The 20,740-nt window shown below is 30.2% G+C and overlaps 1 protein-coding gene across 1 annotated transcript in view; it reads left to right on the top strand.

Moving 5' to 3' along the window:
- The window catches only part of Pdi (protein disulfide isomerase), a 63,877-nt gene extending 52,422 nt beyond the window's left edge, over positions 1-11,455 (top strand). Inside the window, exon 10 of the mRNA XM_075369717.1 lies at positions 5,954-11,455. Coding sequence (XP_075225832.1) covers positions 5,954-6,004 — 51 coding nt within the window. The 3' untranslated portion in view covers positions 6,005-11,455. The remainder of the gene's footprint in view (positions 1-5,953) is intronic.
- The last annotated feature ends 9,285 nt before the right edge of the window (positions 11,456-20,740 follow it).

Genomic DNA, 20,740 nt, shown 5'->3' with positions numbered 1-20,740 from the left:
ACTCCAGCAAATAAGAATTTTTGGTGTTAATGTGCCAGAACAAATTTTTTTTTAAGACAGAAAATTTAAGTAAAAAGTTAGAAAACTTAATAACAAATAATAAATAAAATCAATTTCTTTTTCTTAAAAGATTATACAAACAATAAATTTATAAATAACAGCACCTTTGTGCAATTCATTACCATATTATAACAGTTAATCAAATCAGCCTACTATGCTGAAGTAAACTTTATAATTCTCAAAAACACAAATTATTATACAAATAAGTAAACTGTTTATAGAGTCAATAAAGTAACATTTTATAAAGTAATTGAGTTTATGACTACACTGTGAATTATTTATACAATTAGAAGAAAAAACTGTTATCAGAAGTAACCTCTACATAAAAAGTGATGAAATTTAATAACTAAGACAATACAATGACATTCTACAGGTGAGCAACATAAAACTGAACCCATAATATAACCACTGCAGAATCTGTAGGTTATGTTGGAATGAAATTTTATGAATGATACGGATAAATTAAATAAGAAAAGCATAAAACGTAATTCAATTGTTGCATTTATTTACCTTATTGTTATAAAAAATGTTAAAATGACCACCCTGGGCATCGATGCACTTTTGTGCTCGACTGATCATATTGTGAGTCATCTGACATAAAATGTTATTGTCAATTGCATCGATTTCTCATTGAATGTTCACCTACAGTACAATATTGTGGGGATCGGATGCTATTCTTTAAATAGCCCCAAAGGAAAAATCCCAAGTAGATAACTCTGGGTAACGTGGAGGAGGCCATTCTCTAGTGACAGATTGTTGATTTGAGAAAGCTGCATGAATGCGATTCAGTGAAACATTTGATGTTTGACACATTCCTCCACCCTGTTGGAAAGAAGCTGTATTCTTTTTCATTATCAGTTAATTGCACATAGAATTCTTCAAAAATTGTGAGGTAAACTTGTGTATTGACAGAGTCCGGTCAATAAATATTGGTCCCCCTATACGATTATTAGAAACAGGACACCAAACACCAATTTTCTCATCATGAAGTGGACACTTGAAAATTTCGAGAGGATTCCTTGCCATCCAATACTTGGTGTTCTGCACATTAACTTGGCTGGATAAATGAAACACCATGCCTCGTCTGACATGAAATGTGACATCGGGTCTATCTGTTCACCAGCAATGTTTTCGAGAAACCACTTCCAATAATCAAGTCGTTTCGATTTGTCCTTCTCCGTTGTTGCACTTGTTGCAACAACGGAGAAGGACATTCTCCGTTTGTTCTCAGTTGTTGCACAGTTGTAACACGGTATGGTTTCAGTTTTAATTAAGAATTTTATGGTAAGATGTGTATTTAACAGTAGATTGTTGGGATAACTTGGGTAGTGATTTTTTTGGGCCGGCAGTAATTCTCCTTTCAGTAGCAATGGCCTGCGAATTCCTAAAGGAAGGTTGCCTATTTCGTTTTATACATATTTATATGTTAGTGCCCCGTTCCATGAGGAATTTGTTGCTTTATGCCCAGTTCCTCGTGATCCAGATGTACCAGTGCTAATTCCACCAGAAAATTTACCTGAAATAGATGGCTCCACAAGTGGTTATCGTAAGTGGTTATCGAGGAGTATGAACCTGGAAATAGCTGTGCACTAGAGCTTAATTCACAGACTGAACTAAATGATGTAGTTTGAGACTTACATCTCACCAAAGAAAATTCAGAATTGCTTGGTTTGAGACTAAAGAGAAGAAACTGCTAGCAGCTGCCACCTCATCTTCCTGACAGTATTAGGACTTAAAGGACTTAATAAGAATGATATGATTCTTAAATTGAGTAAAATTAACAATTCAATCTACTTTTGTAATTGAGAGATGACAATGTGTTGTTGGTGCTAATGGAGGTGTGATCTTTGTTAACACAAGCCTGCGATGGTTGTCTTTTAATTTCTGATAATTGATTCGTATGTATTTTTTATCACTGAATCTGAAAATAACCTTAATTTTTTCCATCATGTCAGGATTCTTTGCAAATCAAATTTCAAAATTTGTAAGAAGTTGAAAAATTGCAAAAATGTGATAGTCCTAATACTTAATAGACAAATTAGTCCAATTCTGAATTTAGGAAGTGAACCTTTTCAAGTTCATGGAGTAGCCTAAATTTGTATACTTCTACAGCATGTTTTCGACAATTGATTTGAAGAAACTTAGTAACTACATCTTTATGGATCCCAGACTTCTTTTTCTGCAACAACCTTTTGTTTCCCAAAATTACCGTTTTTGAATGCCAGAACCACTAAAGACACCCTCTTTTAGTTTGGCAGTTGATAAGATTGGATTTGTTACAGATGTATTTGAAACATTTACCTTCCTTTGGTAAGGCTCTTGACAAATTGCTTTATCAAGCCTAACTTGATAAGCAGATGTGGAAGAACTTTATCTCGAGATCTACTTTTTGGAGCACATTTTTGGTTCCAGTTTCTAATGAAACTCTTTTTAGCCAATCTTCTTTATTCAATGATTTTGTGTATCCTCCTTGTTCTAGGAACATCGATGTTATTTTGAGATCACTGCATGTAATCCACTTATGATTGTCGTACTTAATTTTATCGAGAATGAATTCCAAATTATTGTAACCCTCTTGTAAATGGATGGAGTGTCTGATAAAGTATTCCCATTGTTAAGGATAACTTTGAGGCTTCTTTTGGACGAATCTATGAACATCTCCATTCAGTACTGTCATACAGAATGTTAAATCGAGTCAAAAGTCCATATACATCCGTGCAGAAGACTAATTCTCCTTCTTCTGAAAATCCTTTTCTCTGTAGCTGAACCAGGAAAATGAAGTGCCAACTGCTAGTAGGTTCTTCTCTTTAAGCTTTGAACCAAACAATTCTGATTTTCTTTGGTCAGCTTGAATCAAATCATTTAGTTTTGACTGTGAATAAAGCTCTGGTGCACAGCTGTGTCCGGGTTCGTACTTCTTGATGTTATCTTTACTTAAATCACTTTGGGAATTATGGAACCATCTATTTCAGATACATTTTCTGGTGGAATTGGCACCGGTATGTTGACCATGAGGAACTGGATGTAGGCATATTTGGATAGATGATTCTTTTTTAATTCTTCAAATTGAAACTGTGAACACCAGTCAATCAAAAGTAACACAATCATTGGCCGAGGCCGGCCAATGATGCCACTTGTGCCATGGAGGCCCATTGCACAAGTGGTAGCGTTGGCCTTTTATCCAGAAATCCTGGGTTCGAATCCCGGCCAGGCATGGCATTTTTACATGCTACAAAATTTTCATTCATTTCATCCTCTGAAGTAATACCTAGTGGTGGTCCCAGAGGTTAAAAAGAAAACAAAAAAACAATCGGTGTGATTTTGTGGCTCTCGCCACACTATTGGAACTCCATATCTGAATGCTTCTTTTTCACCCTTTGACCACCATCTAAGTCCTTCAACGCATATGTAGCAAACGTAGTGAGGTGCCCAAGTTTTGTCTTTATTTCCTATTTCATTCAGAGATATGCGAGGTACACTTGTCAAATGAAACTTGTTATATTTCTTTTTTGATTTTCCACCATTCATTCACCACAAATGTAACAAAAGAATACATATGCTGATGGTTGAAACAGACTGATAGTAGTTGCACGGAGCACGAATGGTGCAGATAGCTGCCAATAAACATGTTACATCATTTTAAATTTAGTCACAACCTGTCAGCCAAGCTCTCCCACCGTCTCTTCATCTTCAACTCAAAACTCTCCCCCTGTCCTCCTTTTCAGGCTGCTCAACTGTTTAGCTATAAGAATGCATAGTATAAGCTAAAAAACTGAATATATTACATTAATTTATTATTAAAAAGCAATTTTAAAAGCGTTTTTTAACTTAAAAAATTTTTCATCTTTTACAAATTTTGAAATTTACTATTTGCAAAAAATACATAGAAATCAATTATCAAAAGTTAAAGTCATTCCACAACCCAAAATTTTTGCAGGCTTGTGCTGTAATTAAAAGAGAAATGTTATTTATTTAGAATTTTTACCTTTATGTATAATCTTATTATAAAGTTCATTACCCTGAAAAGTCTTGAAATTGATGAGCAGTACATTGCTGTACACTTTTAATTTAAGAGCTAATAACAATATATTTAAATGAAACAACATTATCAAACTGTAAAATCAGGATTAGTGCATTATATAAAATACATCTGCAAATGCATAAAAGAAGTGGTATTGAGAAAAAAGCATATCGAGTAGGAAGGCCAAGTTAATGATGTTTAGAAATTGAGATTAGATTAAATTCATTGGCTAAGGTGCAGAATTGATGTATATGTTCAATGGTCAGTTTCTCTGGGAACTTGTTCTGTTCGGTTTGAAAGTAGTGACCCTGAGCATTACACTTAACAAATTTATTTGTTCAAGAATTTTTATGAACATAATTGAAAATGTCTTGTAGAAAATAAAAAAATGCATCAAAACTCTTTTTCTTTAACATTTAATGCCTTTATCAATTTAATTTTTTAGTACATGGAAGAATAAAAAAGATGAAAACTACCTTGTAAAAATAAATGTGACATCTCTTACCCAATCTTATAAATAACTTGAACAATAATAATAATAATATATTATGACAAAAAATTAAACGTCCAGTGAAAGTTAATTTACATGCTCAGAATGTATTTAGATAAGATGTTTTTCTTAATAAAAATTAAACAGAATAGAACTATATACTAATTTCATAGAAATGTTTTTTAAATTTTAAATGACGGTTCCTTCTTCTACTCTTTTCTTGTAGGAACAGGTTTTTTGTGGTTTATAGATTTTTGTGTGGATGAATTTTAGAAAATGATCTCAGGAAACATAATTAAAGCAAGTAAATTTTAAAACAATTTCAAGGAAAATATTTTTTTTGAAATTCAACAGGGCATTGTGTTCCCTTTGGTAATAAATAAGTAGCTAGAAGAACACTGGTTAGATCAGCTTGTAATTTGTTCTTAAAAACTTTATCTCACTTCAGTTGAATTTATTCTTATTTGTATTGTATTATTTTGCAGGTATGGATATTTAGATCGTATTTATTTATTTGTTTCTATCAGAAGTATGTTATTAACAGGCTTCAAAAAAGGAGGTTATGTATTTGACCTGCATTTATTATTTTTTTTGTTTGTTCGTGTATGACTTATTTCCTATTAATCAGATTGAAATAAATCTTGTTGCAATCAGTGCAGCTGCTTTGAAAAAAATGATGTTGAAAAATTTTTTTTAGACAGAAAAAATCAGTCTAAAAATTAAAAAAAAAAAAAAAAAACATTTTTCATCGTCTGACAGGTACATAGGGACAGTGGGAACCCTGATATTTATATGTATGCATTACATTAGATCATGTTACATGGTCTTTTGTAGGGCAGGTAATGTGAGTTTATACACAAGATACATAGCACCGTTAATAAAATCATAAAAAATCAAGGTATCTCGTCTAAACTTTTCAGACCCAATATACATTATATGCAGCATCAGTAGGGGCAGTGGAAATCTTATAATTTTATATATGTGCACCTCATTACATAATTTTGATATAAGTTCCAGTTTCTTTAAAAATAACTTTTTTTTTTCTTTTTTTTTAATTAAATTATTTGTGTTTTTATGTTCTGTATGTTTTGGTGGCAATGCACTGTTTTTCCATAAAAAAATATGTCATACTAAGTCTGGCAATTAAGAAACAGGATTGGGTGAATACTTCTAGCCCGTCTTATTTTGAGTTCATGGGGATATTGATATAGATTAACTTGATTATTTGATGTAGACAAGTCTTCCATAGTTACCTTTATACACATATTTAATTGATTTGAAACTTAACTTATGTTATATAGTAAAAAGGATTATGTTAACTTTTCTCATTTTATTCTGATACATGTGTATTTATTCAATTTTTTTTCTTTTTCTTTTTTTAGACTGAAGAAGAAGATGAAGATGATGATCTTCCACGTAAAGATGAGCTTTAAGGATTGTTATTTATTTTTAATTTAATTTTTAATACATGAATAAAAATATAAAAATTGGGTAAATTAGAATCCAATTTTTTAGGATCTGATTTTTTTCTGTGAAATATTTTTTTAAAACTGAAATGGAAAAAACTTAACAAAATTTAAATCTTTGTGGTTGTGCGTAGGGAATGTCAATATCAACAATCTCTTTTACTTCATGAGATGTATCAATTTTGACTTATCCTTTTTATTAATCAGTTTTTCAAATATTCCGTGAATTTTCAGTAAATGTGTTAATTATGTAAGCGGTTTATCATTATAAAGATAACAGTATATATAAAATCAAGTCCACGGTATGAGTTTCTAGTTTTCTTTTCTTTTTTAAATACTCATCAGTTTTTTAAAATTAAAATATTTAGCACAACGAAATAGTTAAATAAAAGATTATATGGATTTGTTAATATTATTTTGAATTTTATGTTTGTTTTTTCTTTTATGTTTTAATTTATAGACTGCAGTTTTTTATATCATTCATTATAAATTTTGTATAACATTCCAATTTTTATACATTTTTTCAGAAATTTTTTATCCTTTACTTTTTTTTATTCAAAACTTAATTATTTCTAATGAGCACAATTCTAATTTAGTATTTATTAATAAATTGTATGTAAATAATATGAGGGATTTAAGTATGTAATAAAAAGAATATTTTTTGTTGTAAAAAGTAACACTTAAAAGACTATTAATTTGAATTAGATTAATAAATATATAACTTTTATTATGGATATGATTTTACAGACCAGATATTTTTTCTTTACTACTTACCAGTTTGTCCAAATTTGATCATGTAATATTGTAATATTAATGAGTTTACAAATATTTTTATATTCTACTCTACGTATAAAAAATAAAAAAGTCTTGTTTAATATTAAAGTCATTTAACCTAACCATGTTTTAGGTGTAAGATTGATTTTTAAAAATAATTACTTGACTTTAAAAGTAATTTAGATGGCAGTTCATTTTTAATGTCTTGTTCAAAAATATTGTTATTAATATTGAAATATATGCACAAGAACAAGTAACTACAGGAGGAATATTCATTGAAAATCTGATCTAAAAGAAAGTTAATTTTGCTAATTTTATCAATACTGTTTTTCAGATGTTTTGAATGATCAGATATTGAAATTTATAGTACTCATCATAATTTTGATGCGTTTAATCGAAACTCATTCTTTTTCAATGAATTTGTGTTTTTTTTGTTTTTGTTTTTTTTTTTTATTTAATTATGCTGTACATTTTTTAAAAATAATTGTAGAAATATAAATTAAAAAATTGTTAGTTTTTAATTTTATATGTTTATTTTTAGAAAGTATTCTGTGATAATGAGCATTATTATGAAAAACATTTCAAAGAAAAGTAGCTCTTATCAGATTATTTTTCTTTACTGTATAAAAAAATTGACATTTTTATATGAATAAAATCTATAAAATATTAATGCTGGTGATTTTATACATTTATAAAATCATTAATAAGTACATCATGTGTGTTTCATAATATACACAATTATAAACACAACAGTTGAAGAATTCTAGCTAAATTTTACATCTGGGAATGTTGTATAATTATATTTTTGTAATGTTGATATTAAAAAGTAATTCTATTGGCAAGATTTATTAATACTGTATAATATTTATATATACTATTACTGTGCGGTTTGTGTTTATATAGATTTATTTATAAATAATGATACTGGTAACAGTTAAAACATCGTTGAAGATATCAAAATAATATATAAAGAATTTTGTACTTTGAGTATTCACAATAAATTTTTTTTCTGTTTTCTTGACCTTCCATCCTTCTAATATAAATTGAAATTGCTGCTGAATCATGTGCTTTTTCTTCTGGCACCTGTGGGTTTTAATTTTGCTTATGTAGTTCGTAATTTAAAAGGTAAGTTTTAAACTCTTAAGTGATTTTTTTATATTATAAAATTCCTTTTTGCGATGAAAAATATACAAATGTTCATTAGAAAACTATTGAAAAATGTAACTAATTCTGTATTAATATTTAATTTTTTTTACTTATTAAGCAGTTGAATTGACGGTTGTTATGTAAAAGTAATTATATAAACCTCAGAAGTGTCTAAAAATTTGAATCTGTAATGTTAATGTTGAATAAAATTCACTGAATATAAATTATTTTAATGAAGCCTTTTTTCATATTAAAGGTTCTTAAGCAACATTGTAATAATAGTTTTGTATAAAATATTATGTTAAATATTTTACATTGTTTTAATTATATATTGGGAGATCAGGTACTATCAGTAAGATTGCTGGTAGGGTTTTTATTATGGAAAAACTATTGGATTAGAGTAAGCTTGTACGTTCTAAAAGGATTTAAGAGGAAAATAATTATAAAGAAAACATTTTAAATGATTAGGAGGATTTTTTGTTTTTTTTTAGTCTTTCTATGATAGATATAGCTTTTTATGAAGATTTGATTTCATTTCCAAACTAGGAAATATTTTCCTTTAACTGTCTCTTGTCAACAGGAAGTGCACAGTGACAAGTGTTTATTTTTGCTTTTATTCCCCCCTCCTTTAGTTACCACATATTTGAAGCTTAAAGATTTAATTGTATTGAAAAAAGAATAAAATACATGAATTGAGTAATATTAGAAAAAAAATTGTATCACTTTGTAATAATAGTTATAGGTTTTTAAACTACAGAAATAAAATAGTGATCAGAAGGCCTAGAATAAGTAGCATTTGAGGAAGAAATATGGATTCGATATGATTCTTTGAAATTTTTTTTTGTAAACAACATATTACAATTGGTGGTTGCTATTTATATAAAATGAAGTCAGGTGCTTATTAGATACAAAAAGAGCCTTTGCTTCTACTGAAGGAGAGACTCTTAATTAGCCTTAATTTCTTCTGATGTTTTGTTTCTAGAAGTTACAGAACTGTGAGACAAGTACTAAAGCTCCATCCAAATATACATTTAATCTGCCGTAAGTGTATGGAGAATGCTGAAAAATGTCCATTTTACAAATAATGTTCCCAAATCTTACCTTCATTTTAGAGAACAAAAAGTATTGTTGTCTGCTCAAGTAAACTATTTGTTGTAACTGGAATATTAATATAGATGCATTTTCTTGTAAATCTTAGATTTTCAATTATTCTCTTAATTATAACAATTAAGCAGTGGGAAATAGAATTACATGTAAGCCGATAAAAGCTACCATGTTACCCATAACAGCATTTAGTTATAATTATTTCAGATTAATAATTGTGCAGTTTACATTAAAATTCACATGTGTCAGAGAAGCAGCACTTTAGTTTGGATTTTTTTGTTATTTATTATTTTTTATTGTTAAGATTGTATAATTTAACTACTGTAGTTTAATTTATATAATAATAATAATTGAGTTAGTTTTATATATATATATATATATTTTTTTTTGTTGTGATTTCCCATACTGATATATATATATCGGTCTCAAAGTGTGTCTTTTCTTTTTTTGTTACTGCCAGTTATGCTTAACATTAATCAAATATTCATTTTTTTCCTGTTACTTATGTATTAATTTATTGTATTAATACTCTGTTTTGTTTTTTTTGTGTTGAAGTGCATGAATATAAAAATTAATTTTGTTGTTGTTTATTATCAAAATCATTTATATTACTTCTGTTAGTTTTTTTAGGTTGTAACAGCTAGATATATTAAAAAGTGGTATGTTATTCTATCAGTTATTGTTGTGATAATTATTTTAATAAATTCATAATATAAATGTCAATTCTTATTTTTTGCTTTGTGTATTTTTTATATATATATATATATATATATAAAATTTTATTATTAAGGTTTACTATTATTAACTTATTTATTTAATCGTTTTAAATTTTCATTTACAGTATTTAATTAACTCCTTTAAAAAACTATATTGCTTCAAATTTTAAGATGAATCTAAATTTTATTTTAAACCAGGATTTTTGAAATAATTGTCCACGAATGGTACAAATACAAAACAATGTTTAATAATATTACGTAGGATTCTTATTCTTATTTTTGTTCTTAAGTAAGGTTCTTTCATGTGCGTTATCATGGCTGCTGCTCTCTTCAGAGGATCGTATGACCATAAATTCTGATTAGTTTGTTTGTATGAACTTTTTCAGTGATCGCAAGATATTTCCATGCTGGATTGTTCTCTTTGTTAAAAAGCTCAACAGCCTATTGTTTAAAACACACAGATATATACATAGATAGTCATTGACTCTTTGAAATGCCATGATATAAAATTAGCATGCCATACCTTTATAAAGGGAAATTGTTCCTCTTTATTACGCCAACTTTGATCTGGTAACTTGAGTAACTAAATATGAATTTGGATTGGCTGTTATCCTAGTTTCATATCCTTCATTTTCTTCTTGGGTGCTATTTCCTGAAATGTTCCAGATAAAATGGAATTTGTGATAAAAGAAGTTTAATTTCATGTGAGAATTTAGAGAAAGTGAACAATTTTTTATATTTCAGTGTTAAGAAAAAAGTTTTTTAAATATTTTTAATTTGTCACATTTTTCTGTTTAAATTATAAAGGTTGATTAATATCCTGATTTAAAATTCTAAAATATGTGAAAAATATGCGTCTTGAATTTGAAACAGTATGGTTTAAATTCGGTTTTTTTCATGAAATCATCTTCATGACAATGCCATAATGAGGTGAGGTGCTTCCATATTACTTTTACAATAGTTGTTTTATCAACATATTCATTAAATTACTTAACATAAAACAAAATTGAGGTATTCTGAATTACTCACGTAATATAGTGTGGTGATTATAGTATGACCATGTTGTGTGTCTTCATGTTTAAAACAGCCTTGAAAATAGATTTTTTTGATAATTAGATGATTATGTTATTAAAATTGATTTAAAATAATTATTTTATTGTAGTTTTTTGGTAATTACATCACATTTTCATCACTCAGTTTTTTTGTAATTTTTTTTATGTTTTAGGCTAATTTTTTATTTTTACTTATTATGTATGAATTGCTAATTATATAAACATACTATGTATGCGTTCTTTAATTCTAAATATGAGATTTAGGTGTTTAATTATATATGCATTATAATATTGCAGTAAAGAAAAGTTGGTATTTTCTTTATTGAAATTAAAAAATTAATCCGTCATTTATTTTTTGTTCAAAATCAAAGTTTTGAATTTAAAAAAAAAAATGAAATATAAAAATATTAATATTTTTGTAGTACCTATTGAAGAAATATATCTAATGTGAATGATTTATTAGCTAGTATTTATTATTCAGATTTGTATAATAAAATTATTGTTTTATGATTTAATTTAAAGTGCATGATTATTTCAGATATATAATTTTTGTTTTGTATAATAATTTGTACATGATTTTCCATGTTGTAAAATGTAATTCTATTGAATAAAATCTCTTTTCTAAATTATTTTGTACGCTTATTAAAAGAAATTTTTGCCTTTTTTCTAAAATAACTTGAAATACAGTGAAACATTTTAAAATTCTTTTGTTTGATCCATTCTGATTTTTATTTGAAAAACTGTTCATTAATACTTAATAGTTCAATATAGCTGTTAATTTGTGTTCTCGATAACCTGTGTCATGCCACTTACTACTAGCACCATTCTAATTTTTTTTTAAGTGTATGCCAAATTCAGTTGAAAAAAAAATTAATACATGAATTTATTGACAACCCATGAATCAGACAGCCAGCCAGCATGAAAGTGAATTCATATTTGGTGATAAGAAACAAATTATGGATGGTTTTTTGGAATTCTAACAGGGATTTTAACCAATTGTAATTATTATAAATTTTAAATCGTCTATTTAGAATTTTGTGTCAGTGAACTGTTGTTACAGATGAATAAACAAAACTACTACTACTTTTTAAGTTAAATATTATTATCCCCCTTAAAATTTCATAAAACAATGATAATTAGTTTACAAAATTAAAAGAATAATATTCATTAAATGATCCTAAAAATGAAATAAATACTACACTAAAGAAATAAATGGATTGAATACATTTTAAATATGATAAACAAATCATATTAAAATAAACATTTTAAAATAAACAAATGCCTATTTTTTAAATCATAAAACTTACTATTATTAATAATAATGAAAAATTATTAGGAATTGTAATATATTGAAAATAAAGCACTAAATTTTATACTGAATGGTGTGCGTTTTTAAGAATGCATTAAAACTTATTATTGGATTAGTAACAGTTGTAGAATTATTTATCACTTCCTTTCTCATTTGTGTTGTGAGATTATTGGGGTTTTTTTTTAATAAGCAGTCGGGTAATGTTAATTTGTAAAAGATGTGAGACAAAGATAATATATTTGTAGCGTATAAACCATTTACAAGAAATCCTGTTTAAACTTAAGTTGGTTGTTTGAAATGCCATTTCTAATAGAACAATACTTTTCATGTAACTGTTTTAATTGAATAAATTACCTTTTTCAGTTATTTTGGATAACACATTCATTGCCCCCCTCCCTCCTGGTGCTGAATTATTTCTTTATTTTAATTTTTATTTTGCTTAGGTATACTAGTTATCAACATTTATATTTGACTGAATATAAAATGTTTGAAAAACCCAACCACATGCTAGCACGTGTTGTGCACAGGAGATGAAAAAGCAATTTATACCATTCGTGCCAAACACTCGCTTGCGTGTAGTTGAGCGTATTTGTAAACTTCTTACTTGTTCATGCTGGCAATTTATGTTGACTAATTTTCTAGTCTTTTAATTGTATAAAAATAAATTTACGAGGGTTAGTTTTTTCAAGGTCCAATCGGTCGCGAAATAAAAACTCGTGCAAAAATCGGATGTACCTTTGCGCGTATGTGTTGTGCAGCGTCTCTAGTATGGTCTTCAATCACTTAGTTTAGTTCTGAACATGCAGCTAGCACGTAAACATGTTTACAACAATAGCATCTCTCGCCAAGTGTGAAGTGCATGCGGTAATACGATTTCTTCAGGCTGAGGGGTGTAATGCAGCTGAAATTCATCGACGAAAAAGTAATGTGTATGGTGAAACTTCAATGAGTGACAGCAATGTGCGACAATGGTGCAGGAACTTTAAAGCAGGATGTACAGTTGTTCATGATGCAGGCGGTCAGGCCGCACACTGCAGCTGTAACAAAGATGCTCCTGCAGCGTTTTCGTTGGGAAGTGTTTGATCACCCACCATACAGCCTGGACTTGGCTCCATCTGATTTTCACCTCTTTGCTCACATGAAAAGCTGGCTAGGAGGACAACATTTTGGCACAGACATCAAGCTGCGTGCGCGCCAGTGTAGAAACATGGCTGAAAACACAGGCGGCTCTGTTCTATGACGAGGGTATTGGAAAGTTGGTACCACGCTATGACAAATGTCTAAATCGGAGTGGCAACTCTGTAGAGAAATAGCGTAACTACGTAAGTACTTGTTACAAATAAAAATTTTTTTATTTTCACTGTGGATCGGACCTTGAAAAAAGTAACCCTCGTATTTCTTCATTTTATGAAAAAAGAAAAACCTAAGTTTTTGGAGTTTACTTACAAAAAGTCTGTGTTAAATTTACATGCAATAATACATCCTCAATTTACTCCATATATCAATAATTTTTTTAGAATTTCTTATTTCACTTTTTTCGGTTAGATTAATTTACAGATTATTTTCATCTGTCATACATCATCTGATTTGTTTATAACATGGAAATTATTTAAAAGATTATTTAAAAAATTAGTTTTTATATAAATTCTGCCAAACGTTTTAGAGTAGATGTGACAAGTAAAGCAATTATACTATTTATGTTTTAGATACATAATGAAATAATACTTAGTAAATTTTAACATTTTTATTTATAAGAATAATAATAAAATTAAAATTATTTATGTAATATATTTTATTATAAAGGATATAAATAATTGCAAAAAGAATTCATTTAAAATGAAAATTATAGTAGTATCAATATAATAGTAAAATAAACGTAAAATATAATTGCCTTATCAGTTCTAACTGAAATATAAATAATTTATAAAATAAATCTATTTATTATAAACCTATACTCTTTCAAAAGAGATGAAAGTTCATAAAAATGTTAAATTCCACCAAAAAATGCCAGTTCAATGTAACTATGATTGAACTGCACAGTAACTGTGCATCAGTTACTGTGCATCTGTCCCCCACTAACAGATTTAGGAAAAACCTGCTGTACTACCATATATGAGTGTAGTCAGCAAGTTGTATTTATGCATAGCCCGCACGTCTGCATGTGCTCAGCACTGAATGTGTTAATAGCTTAACATTGTGATATAGTGTTTATTGTCTATTCTGGATATCAGCTTCATTGTCTTAAATGAGCCAGATCAGTATATAAGCTTTCGGATTGGTGTTCATACTAGACCTTTGTAGATATGTAATTTCTTATTTTTAATTAATAAAAGTTTTATTTTTGTATTAAAAATGATTATAAAGACTATGTTTTAGCTGCAGCTTTAAGTTAATATTATGTAACGAATTAAAAAGTACTTATTTATGTTCATCTAGGGTTGTTTTTTAAAATCACAGTGAAGTTTAATTTGCATCTTGTGTATTTTGTAGCAGATAAAATTCTATGTTTATATAAAATACTTACTGAAAAAAATTCAAAGAATATTATTACATTTTAATTATATAAACTATACATTCTTTGTCATTTACATCTAATTTAGAACATACTAATTTGAATATATATGAATTTTTCCTTTTTTATTTTTGAAGAAACTTAAAAAAAAAATAATTCATTATCTTGCACAAGAAAAATGTTAGGTGGATATATGCTTATGTATGTATGGAGATATATGGTGCACAAATAATTATAATTTTCCTAGATATTGACTAAATAATTTTCTACATATTTTTTCTTAAAAAATTGCCAATTTTTATTGACTTATACTCCATACATGCAAAACAATAATTTAAAATGACTTAAAAACAAATACATTTTGATACTGTTTTGTGCAACAAGATATTCAGTTTAGTAGGTAGACATGTAGAAACACTAAACTTGTCATTTTCTGTTTTCCTTAGTCATATGAAATAGGATATTCTTTTACTGGTATCTAATTATTATTTTCAGGAGTCACTTTAAAAAAAACATTTGCTCTGATTTGAAGACTTTTCTTAATAATGGCTGTGGGCAAATTTATCCCTTCCCCCTTTGAGTTTCTTTGAAGAAAAATTAATTCAGCTGCCTTCACTAATGAGAGATAGTAGATTGCACAATAACTGCTTCTTTTGATGTTGGTGTTGTGAAGATTTAAATCTGGCTGAGCTTTAAGAAAGTAACATTATTTATTATTAAAATAAACATCTGTTAATTATTTTAGTTTCTAAATTTGTAAATAGTAATGAGATGATTTTTTTTTATAATGTAGTATAAGTTAACAGTATCTTGTTTATAACTATGATGGTGCTATCAAATTCCTTTACATACTGTATGCTCATTCGTCTTTTACTGCAAAACATTTTCCTGAAGATGTTGCTTGTGTGCCAAACAAACCATGAATTTACATTTGTATGGAATAAATGTACTACAGAGTATTGAAAAGGAATAAGTGTGTGTTAAAAGAAATTTTATTATATAAACTGTATAGAGGCAGAATTTATTCGTAATGGACATTAATTTGTTGATTTTTTTTTTTTTTTAACATTAGGTCTTGTGACTTATGTAAATCATCTAAAGTTTTCTTTCTGAAAGTAATAATGTTTATTAAGCCAGCTCATGTGTTAATTAATGACAGTGCATTGTACTGAATACTCATTGCAGAAGGAAATCCATAAGATTGTGAAATTACTTTAAGGGTTTTCTTAGCTATGGTTATCAGTAAATTCATCCCTTCTTTGAAGAAAAATTAATTCAGCCACCTTCACTAATGAGAGGGATAGTAGGTAACTGCTTATAAGAAGCAATAACTGCTTTCGATCGAGAATTTTCTTAATAGTATGAACCAACCTGTTTTTAATCTAGTATTGCTATTCATACATATTCTTGTTAAAAGTACTTGTTAAAAGTCACAAGATAAGGATTTTGACAGACCTATGAAAGTCTGTCAAGACCAGTCATCAGTTTAGCTACTGTAAGCCTTGGTAGTCATTTCAATCGGTGTGTTTACTCAACTCTACTGTCACCTTCGTACTAGGCTTCTTCCAATCTTGGATACCTACTCTAAATTGTAGTCCTTTCAATCAACTGATTAACCATTTTACTGAAGCGTGATCCCTGCGCCTACCTCTCACACCGAAGGACACAAAATAATATTCCCCATAATTAAATTTATTCATTTAAGAACTACAATTTTGTTCTACAGACACGCAAGTCCATTTCTTAATTTGTCAAAACCAATCATGAGATTCTAACAAAAGCATACACAAACTCCCAGATCTGGTCCGCCTTCAGGAGCGAGGTCAATACCTTCCTTCTACATTGCAGCTCCATCAGAGTTTCTAACACAACCTATCTCCACCCTAAAAAACAAATAGCTCAGCTGACCGAGGCTGAATGCTAAAATGCCAATCTTGGTGAAGTAAGACCCAAGCAGGACCCTAGGCCATCCAGGTTGCTACTCTTGTCTGTTAGAATATCAAACCCCTTGAGCCATCCTCTACAGGGCCAGAAACCTAAGGACACCAGCCCTTTAGCTATTATATTTCAATCCTTTTAGCTTTTCCACTTCTTACAAATCTAAATCAGAATTAATTCTTGCAAATTCTCTTGCTAGTCTAGTACATTTAGCCTCTTACTTTGGACAAACGTACAGGACATGGTGTATATTGTCGATAATTCTACATACCGGACATTGTCAAATTATCCCTAAAAGCACCATGTCCAGAAAGAAACTAATAATGTTCTGACTGGGGGAAACCATCCTAGCAACTTATAAGCTTTTTACTTTAGGGAAATACCATGTATCTGACGGCCATCAGACAATTCGTTCCATCTGACCTGCCATGAATGGAAACCTTGCTCCTCGATTGAAAGTCCTCCTTGAATCGAAGATTCTCATCAAGGATAACAGTTAGATACTTCTGAAGCAGGACATATCTAATTGGATGACCTCCATCGATACAAGAGCTCGTCGTGTAGCAGCCATTCGGCCCTTGACTATGATGTTGAAAACATCATAGTTTTCTCTGGGCTGAACATCTTATGCTGTTGACTTCAAAACTATAGTATTTTACAAACCGGGGCTATCTTGAATTTGATCTCGCTCCTCGACTCAACTGTAATCAACAGAAGCCCATCATCCGCATAAGCGATGATGTGACAACTGGGTAAGCCCAGCCACATCAAAGAGTCGAATTCAACAACCCAGAACAAAGGTCTAGCACACTGTCCTGCGGACACCTTTGGATAGTGTCCTTCTTACCTTCGAGCTGCCCTCTCAAAGAACGACCTCTTGATTGTTGAAATAACTAAATAGAATGTTAAGCTCATTTTGCATGCAATCATACTTGTGAAGCTGAAACAGGGCAGAGAGCCATCACAAATTATTTAAAAACTCTGATATATCCAAAAAGATGTCCGTAACCGTAAGAATAGTGTCCTCTGTGCTCCTGCCTGAGTGAAAACCTATTGATCATCTATCAATCATTTCCTTGAATTCAACCAATCATTAATACGAAGATACATAACCTTTTTGAAAATCTTTCCAATAACTGACAGGAGCGTCAGAGTAACCTAATTACATATGGGTGCTGCAGAAGGACAACATCGAGGGTTTGTCTCTACAACCTCACCTAACTCAACCTGGGCTACATAAACATCCTGGAGATTAAGTTGACCGAGCCTAACCAACTAAGAATTAAGTACAACTCAACAGCCACACTCCTTACTAACTCGATGCTTATGATTGTTATAGAGTCTTTTACAGTTAGCATAGGCTGGAGTCTTGGACCTATGCGAACAATCATCATGCTTGTGGCCCTCCTCATGACAATGCGCACACACAAAGTCAAACTTACAAAATTTAGCCCTGTGATCGTATCTGCAGCACTTGAAACATCTTTGGACATTTATGTACTCTTTTACTCGGCAGGACACAAAATTGATAAACAGTCTGTCTGCAGATGTAAATTTTTGAAAGAGACCAGAACCTACTTCAAAAACTCTGTGATATTTTTGAGTATAACACCTACCTGTTTGAAAGACCAGCGTGCATCCCTGCCAGAAGGCGGCTTCATCCAAAATCAGTGTTCTGCTCCCTAATGAGGGACAAGACATCCTCATCAGTAAGGCTACAGTTAATATTATAGACTATATTGTGGGGCCTATGCATTCTCTTCAGGTCTAGTTTTACATTCAATCGCTTAACTGCAGTGAAATCTCTAATTGCCTGAATGGTCTCTATCATCCACTACTACAACTAATCCCTTTTGTCTCTGATTTTTAGACTTTTCCAGTCACCCCGAAGGGCAATCTGAAGGTCTTTCTTCAGCTGACTGCTGGACACAGTTGAGCCCTCCGCTCTGTTGACAAACACAACCTCAGGTTTCATAAAGGAATGACTGGTTTCACGTCTGCCCCTAACCACCTCAGCATACTTGCACGGCTGCATCAGGGCCAGGACCAGTTTCTGAATTAAAGTTACTTCCTCTTCCTTTGGCTTTGAGGCAAGATTTTCAAAACCTTCAATGAGAGCTGTGAAAGCTGCCCGGAAGAATTTTAAACGAGGCAATAATCTCCCCTTGGTAGCTGCACTCATTACCGAGGTTATAATTATTTGGTGCATTGCTTTTATCTGAATTAACGAAAATTACCACAAGTTCATTACTACAAGATAATAACTTCTCCAAGGAAATCTGTGATTTCAAATTCTTGAAACCAATTCAAAACAATAGTCAACTAAAACCATTAAATCCATATCGATGATAACTATATACTGAGTCGGAGGTCGTTTACAGAATTCCAGCCTTCATTTTGACCAAAGGAACCCCATCATTTTACCAAAGAATCACATCTTGACTGATCTGATAATCCGACACGTCCCCGTCAAATATCTGCATATAGGATCACAATCTCTAGTGAACATGATTAGACAAAAATATTGGCCTATTGGAGGAAAAAACTTAGTTCGTAAAATATCCCATCAATGTGTAAAATGTTTCAAAGGAAATCCAAAGGGAACACCCAGATATATGGGAAATCTACCCAAATTATGTGTAAATCCAAGTCTTAGACCATTTGTAAGCACTGGGATTGATTATTATCAACCATTTTGGGTAAAATTATGCAGAAAACGTGGAGTCATAGCTTAGGAGTGTTAGTTTGTTTGTTTGTTTCAGCACTAAAGCCATTTATTTACAGTTGGCTGAAAATTTATCATCAGATTCTTTCATTTCAACACTAAAACCCAAGAAAGGGCAAACCTACTGAAACATATTCAGACAACAGAACAAATTTTGTTGGGGCCCAAAGAGAGTTGATTCAGCTAGCGTAATTATTCAGAACTGAAAATTTTCAATTAAGTGTTTCAATTTTCAGAAGTTTCATCCATTGAAGGTATGGCACTTTCAACCTCCCAGTGCTCCACACTTTGGCGAACTGTGGGAATCATCAGTCAAACTTGTTAAGAGACATGAAAAGAGTAAACTGTACTAACAGTCTGACAATAGTAGAATTTACTACTCTACTTACTCAAATCAAGGCATGTGTAAATTCCCAATCCTTAATTCCAATATCGAAAGACCCTTCCAATCTCCTTCCTCTAACATCGGCACATTTCCTAATAGATAATATCTTTAGCATCCTTCCAGAACCAAATTTGCAAGACTTTCCTGTAAATAGATTTAATCATTGGCAACAAGTAGAGCACTTACGGTCTTGTTGGTCCAATGAGTACCTGAACAATCTTCAGCAATGATCAAAATGGAAAAACTGTACTTTAGATCTTTCTTTTTACTGTTTAGCCTCCGGTAATTATGTACTCCAGATCTGCAAGAAAACAATTTGGTCGTCATCAAAGAGGGCAACCTCCATCCCCTCTTATGGAAAATGGCTTGTGTAATCAATATACATCCTGGAAATGATGGAAAAGTGTGTGTGGTGACACTTAAACCTTCAACCGGAACATTAAAAAGACCAATTTCAAAAATATGTCTATTACCAAAACAATAATTTAATTGTTACATTATGATCTTATGTATTATGTGCATATCTTATTTTTATTTTAAAACTTGTATGTAGTTTCATGTGTTATTGACATTTATGTAATTAATTTTTTAGACTGTCTATACTTTTTATTAATTTTATTTTTTGAATGTGTTCAAGGTGAGAAGCATTTTGGATATCTTTCTGTATGTGCATGTTTGTGTGCATGGTGTAGTTGGTAGTTCTCCCATTCCCTTGTTCATGTGTGTTGCTCATGCAGTTGGGTTTGTGAAGTGAATATGGGGTGTCAGTCTAATACAAGATAGGTGATGTCATAATTTTTACTTACATTTAAACTGTCATTTTATTATACAGTCCACTTATCTGTTTTATAATCAGTATCCATAAATGTTGTTCTGGAATTAGATAAAAGGAGGAAAATAAATTGTGTAATGTTTGCCAATTATAGGGCATTTTAATTTACTACATGAAGAAATGTATTGAATAAGCAGATAACCTCAAAATTGTAAGACATTGCTAGAATTTATATGAGGAAATAGATTAATGAGGTAAGAGACAATAAAC

This window comes from Lycorma delicatula, chromosome 6 (assembly GCF_047948215.1).
Source record: "Lycorma delicatula isolate Av1 chromosome 6, ASM4794821v1, whole genome shotgun sequence".
Taxonomy (NCBI): Eukaryota; Metazoa; Arthropoda; class Insecta; order Hemiptera; family Fulgoridae; genus Lycorma; species Lycorma delicatula.
This window is presented reverse-complemented; position numbering and strand designations above follow the sequence as displayed.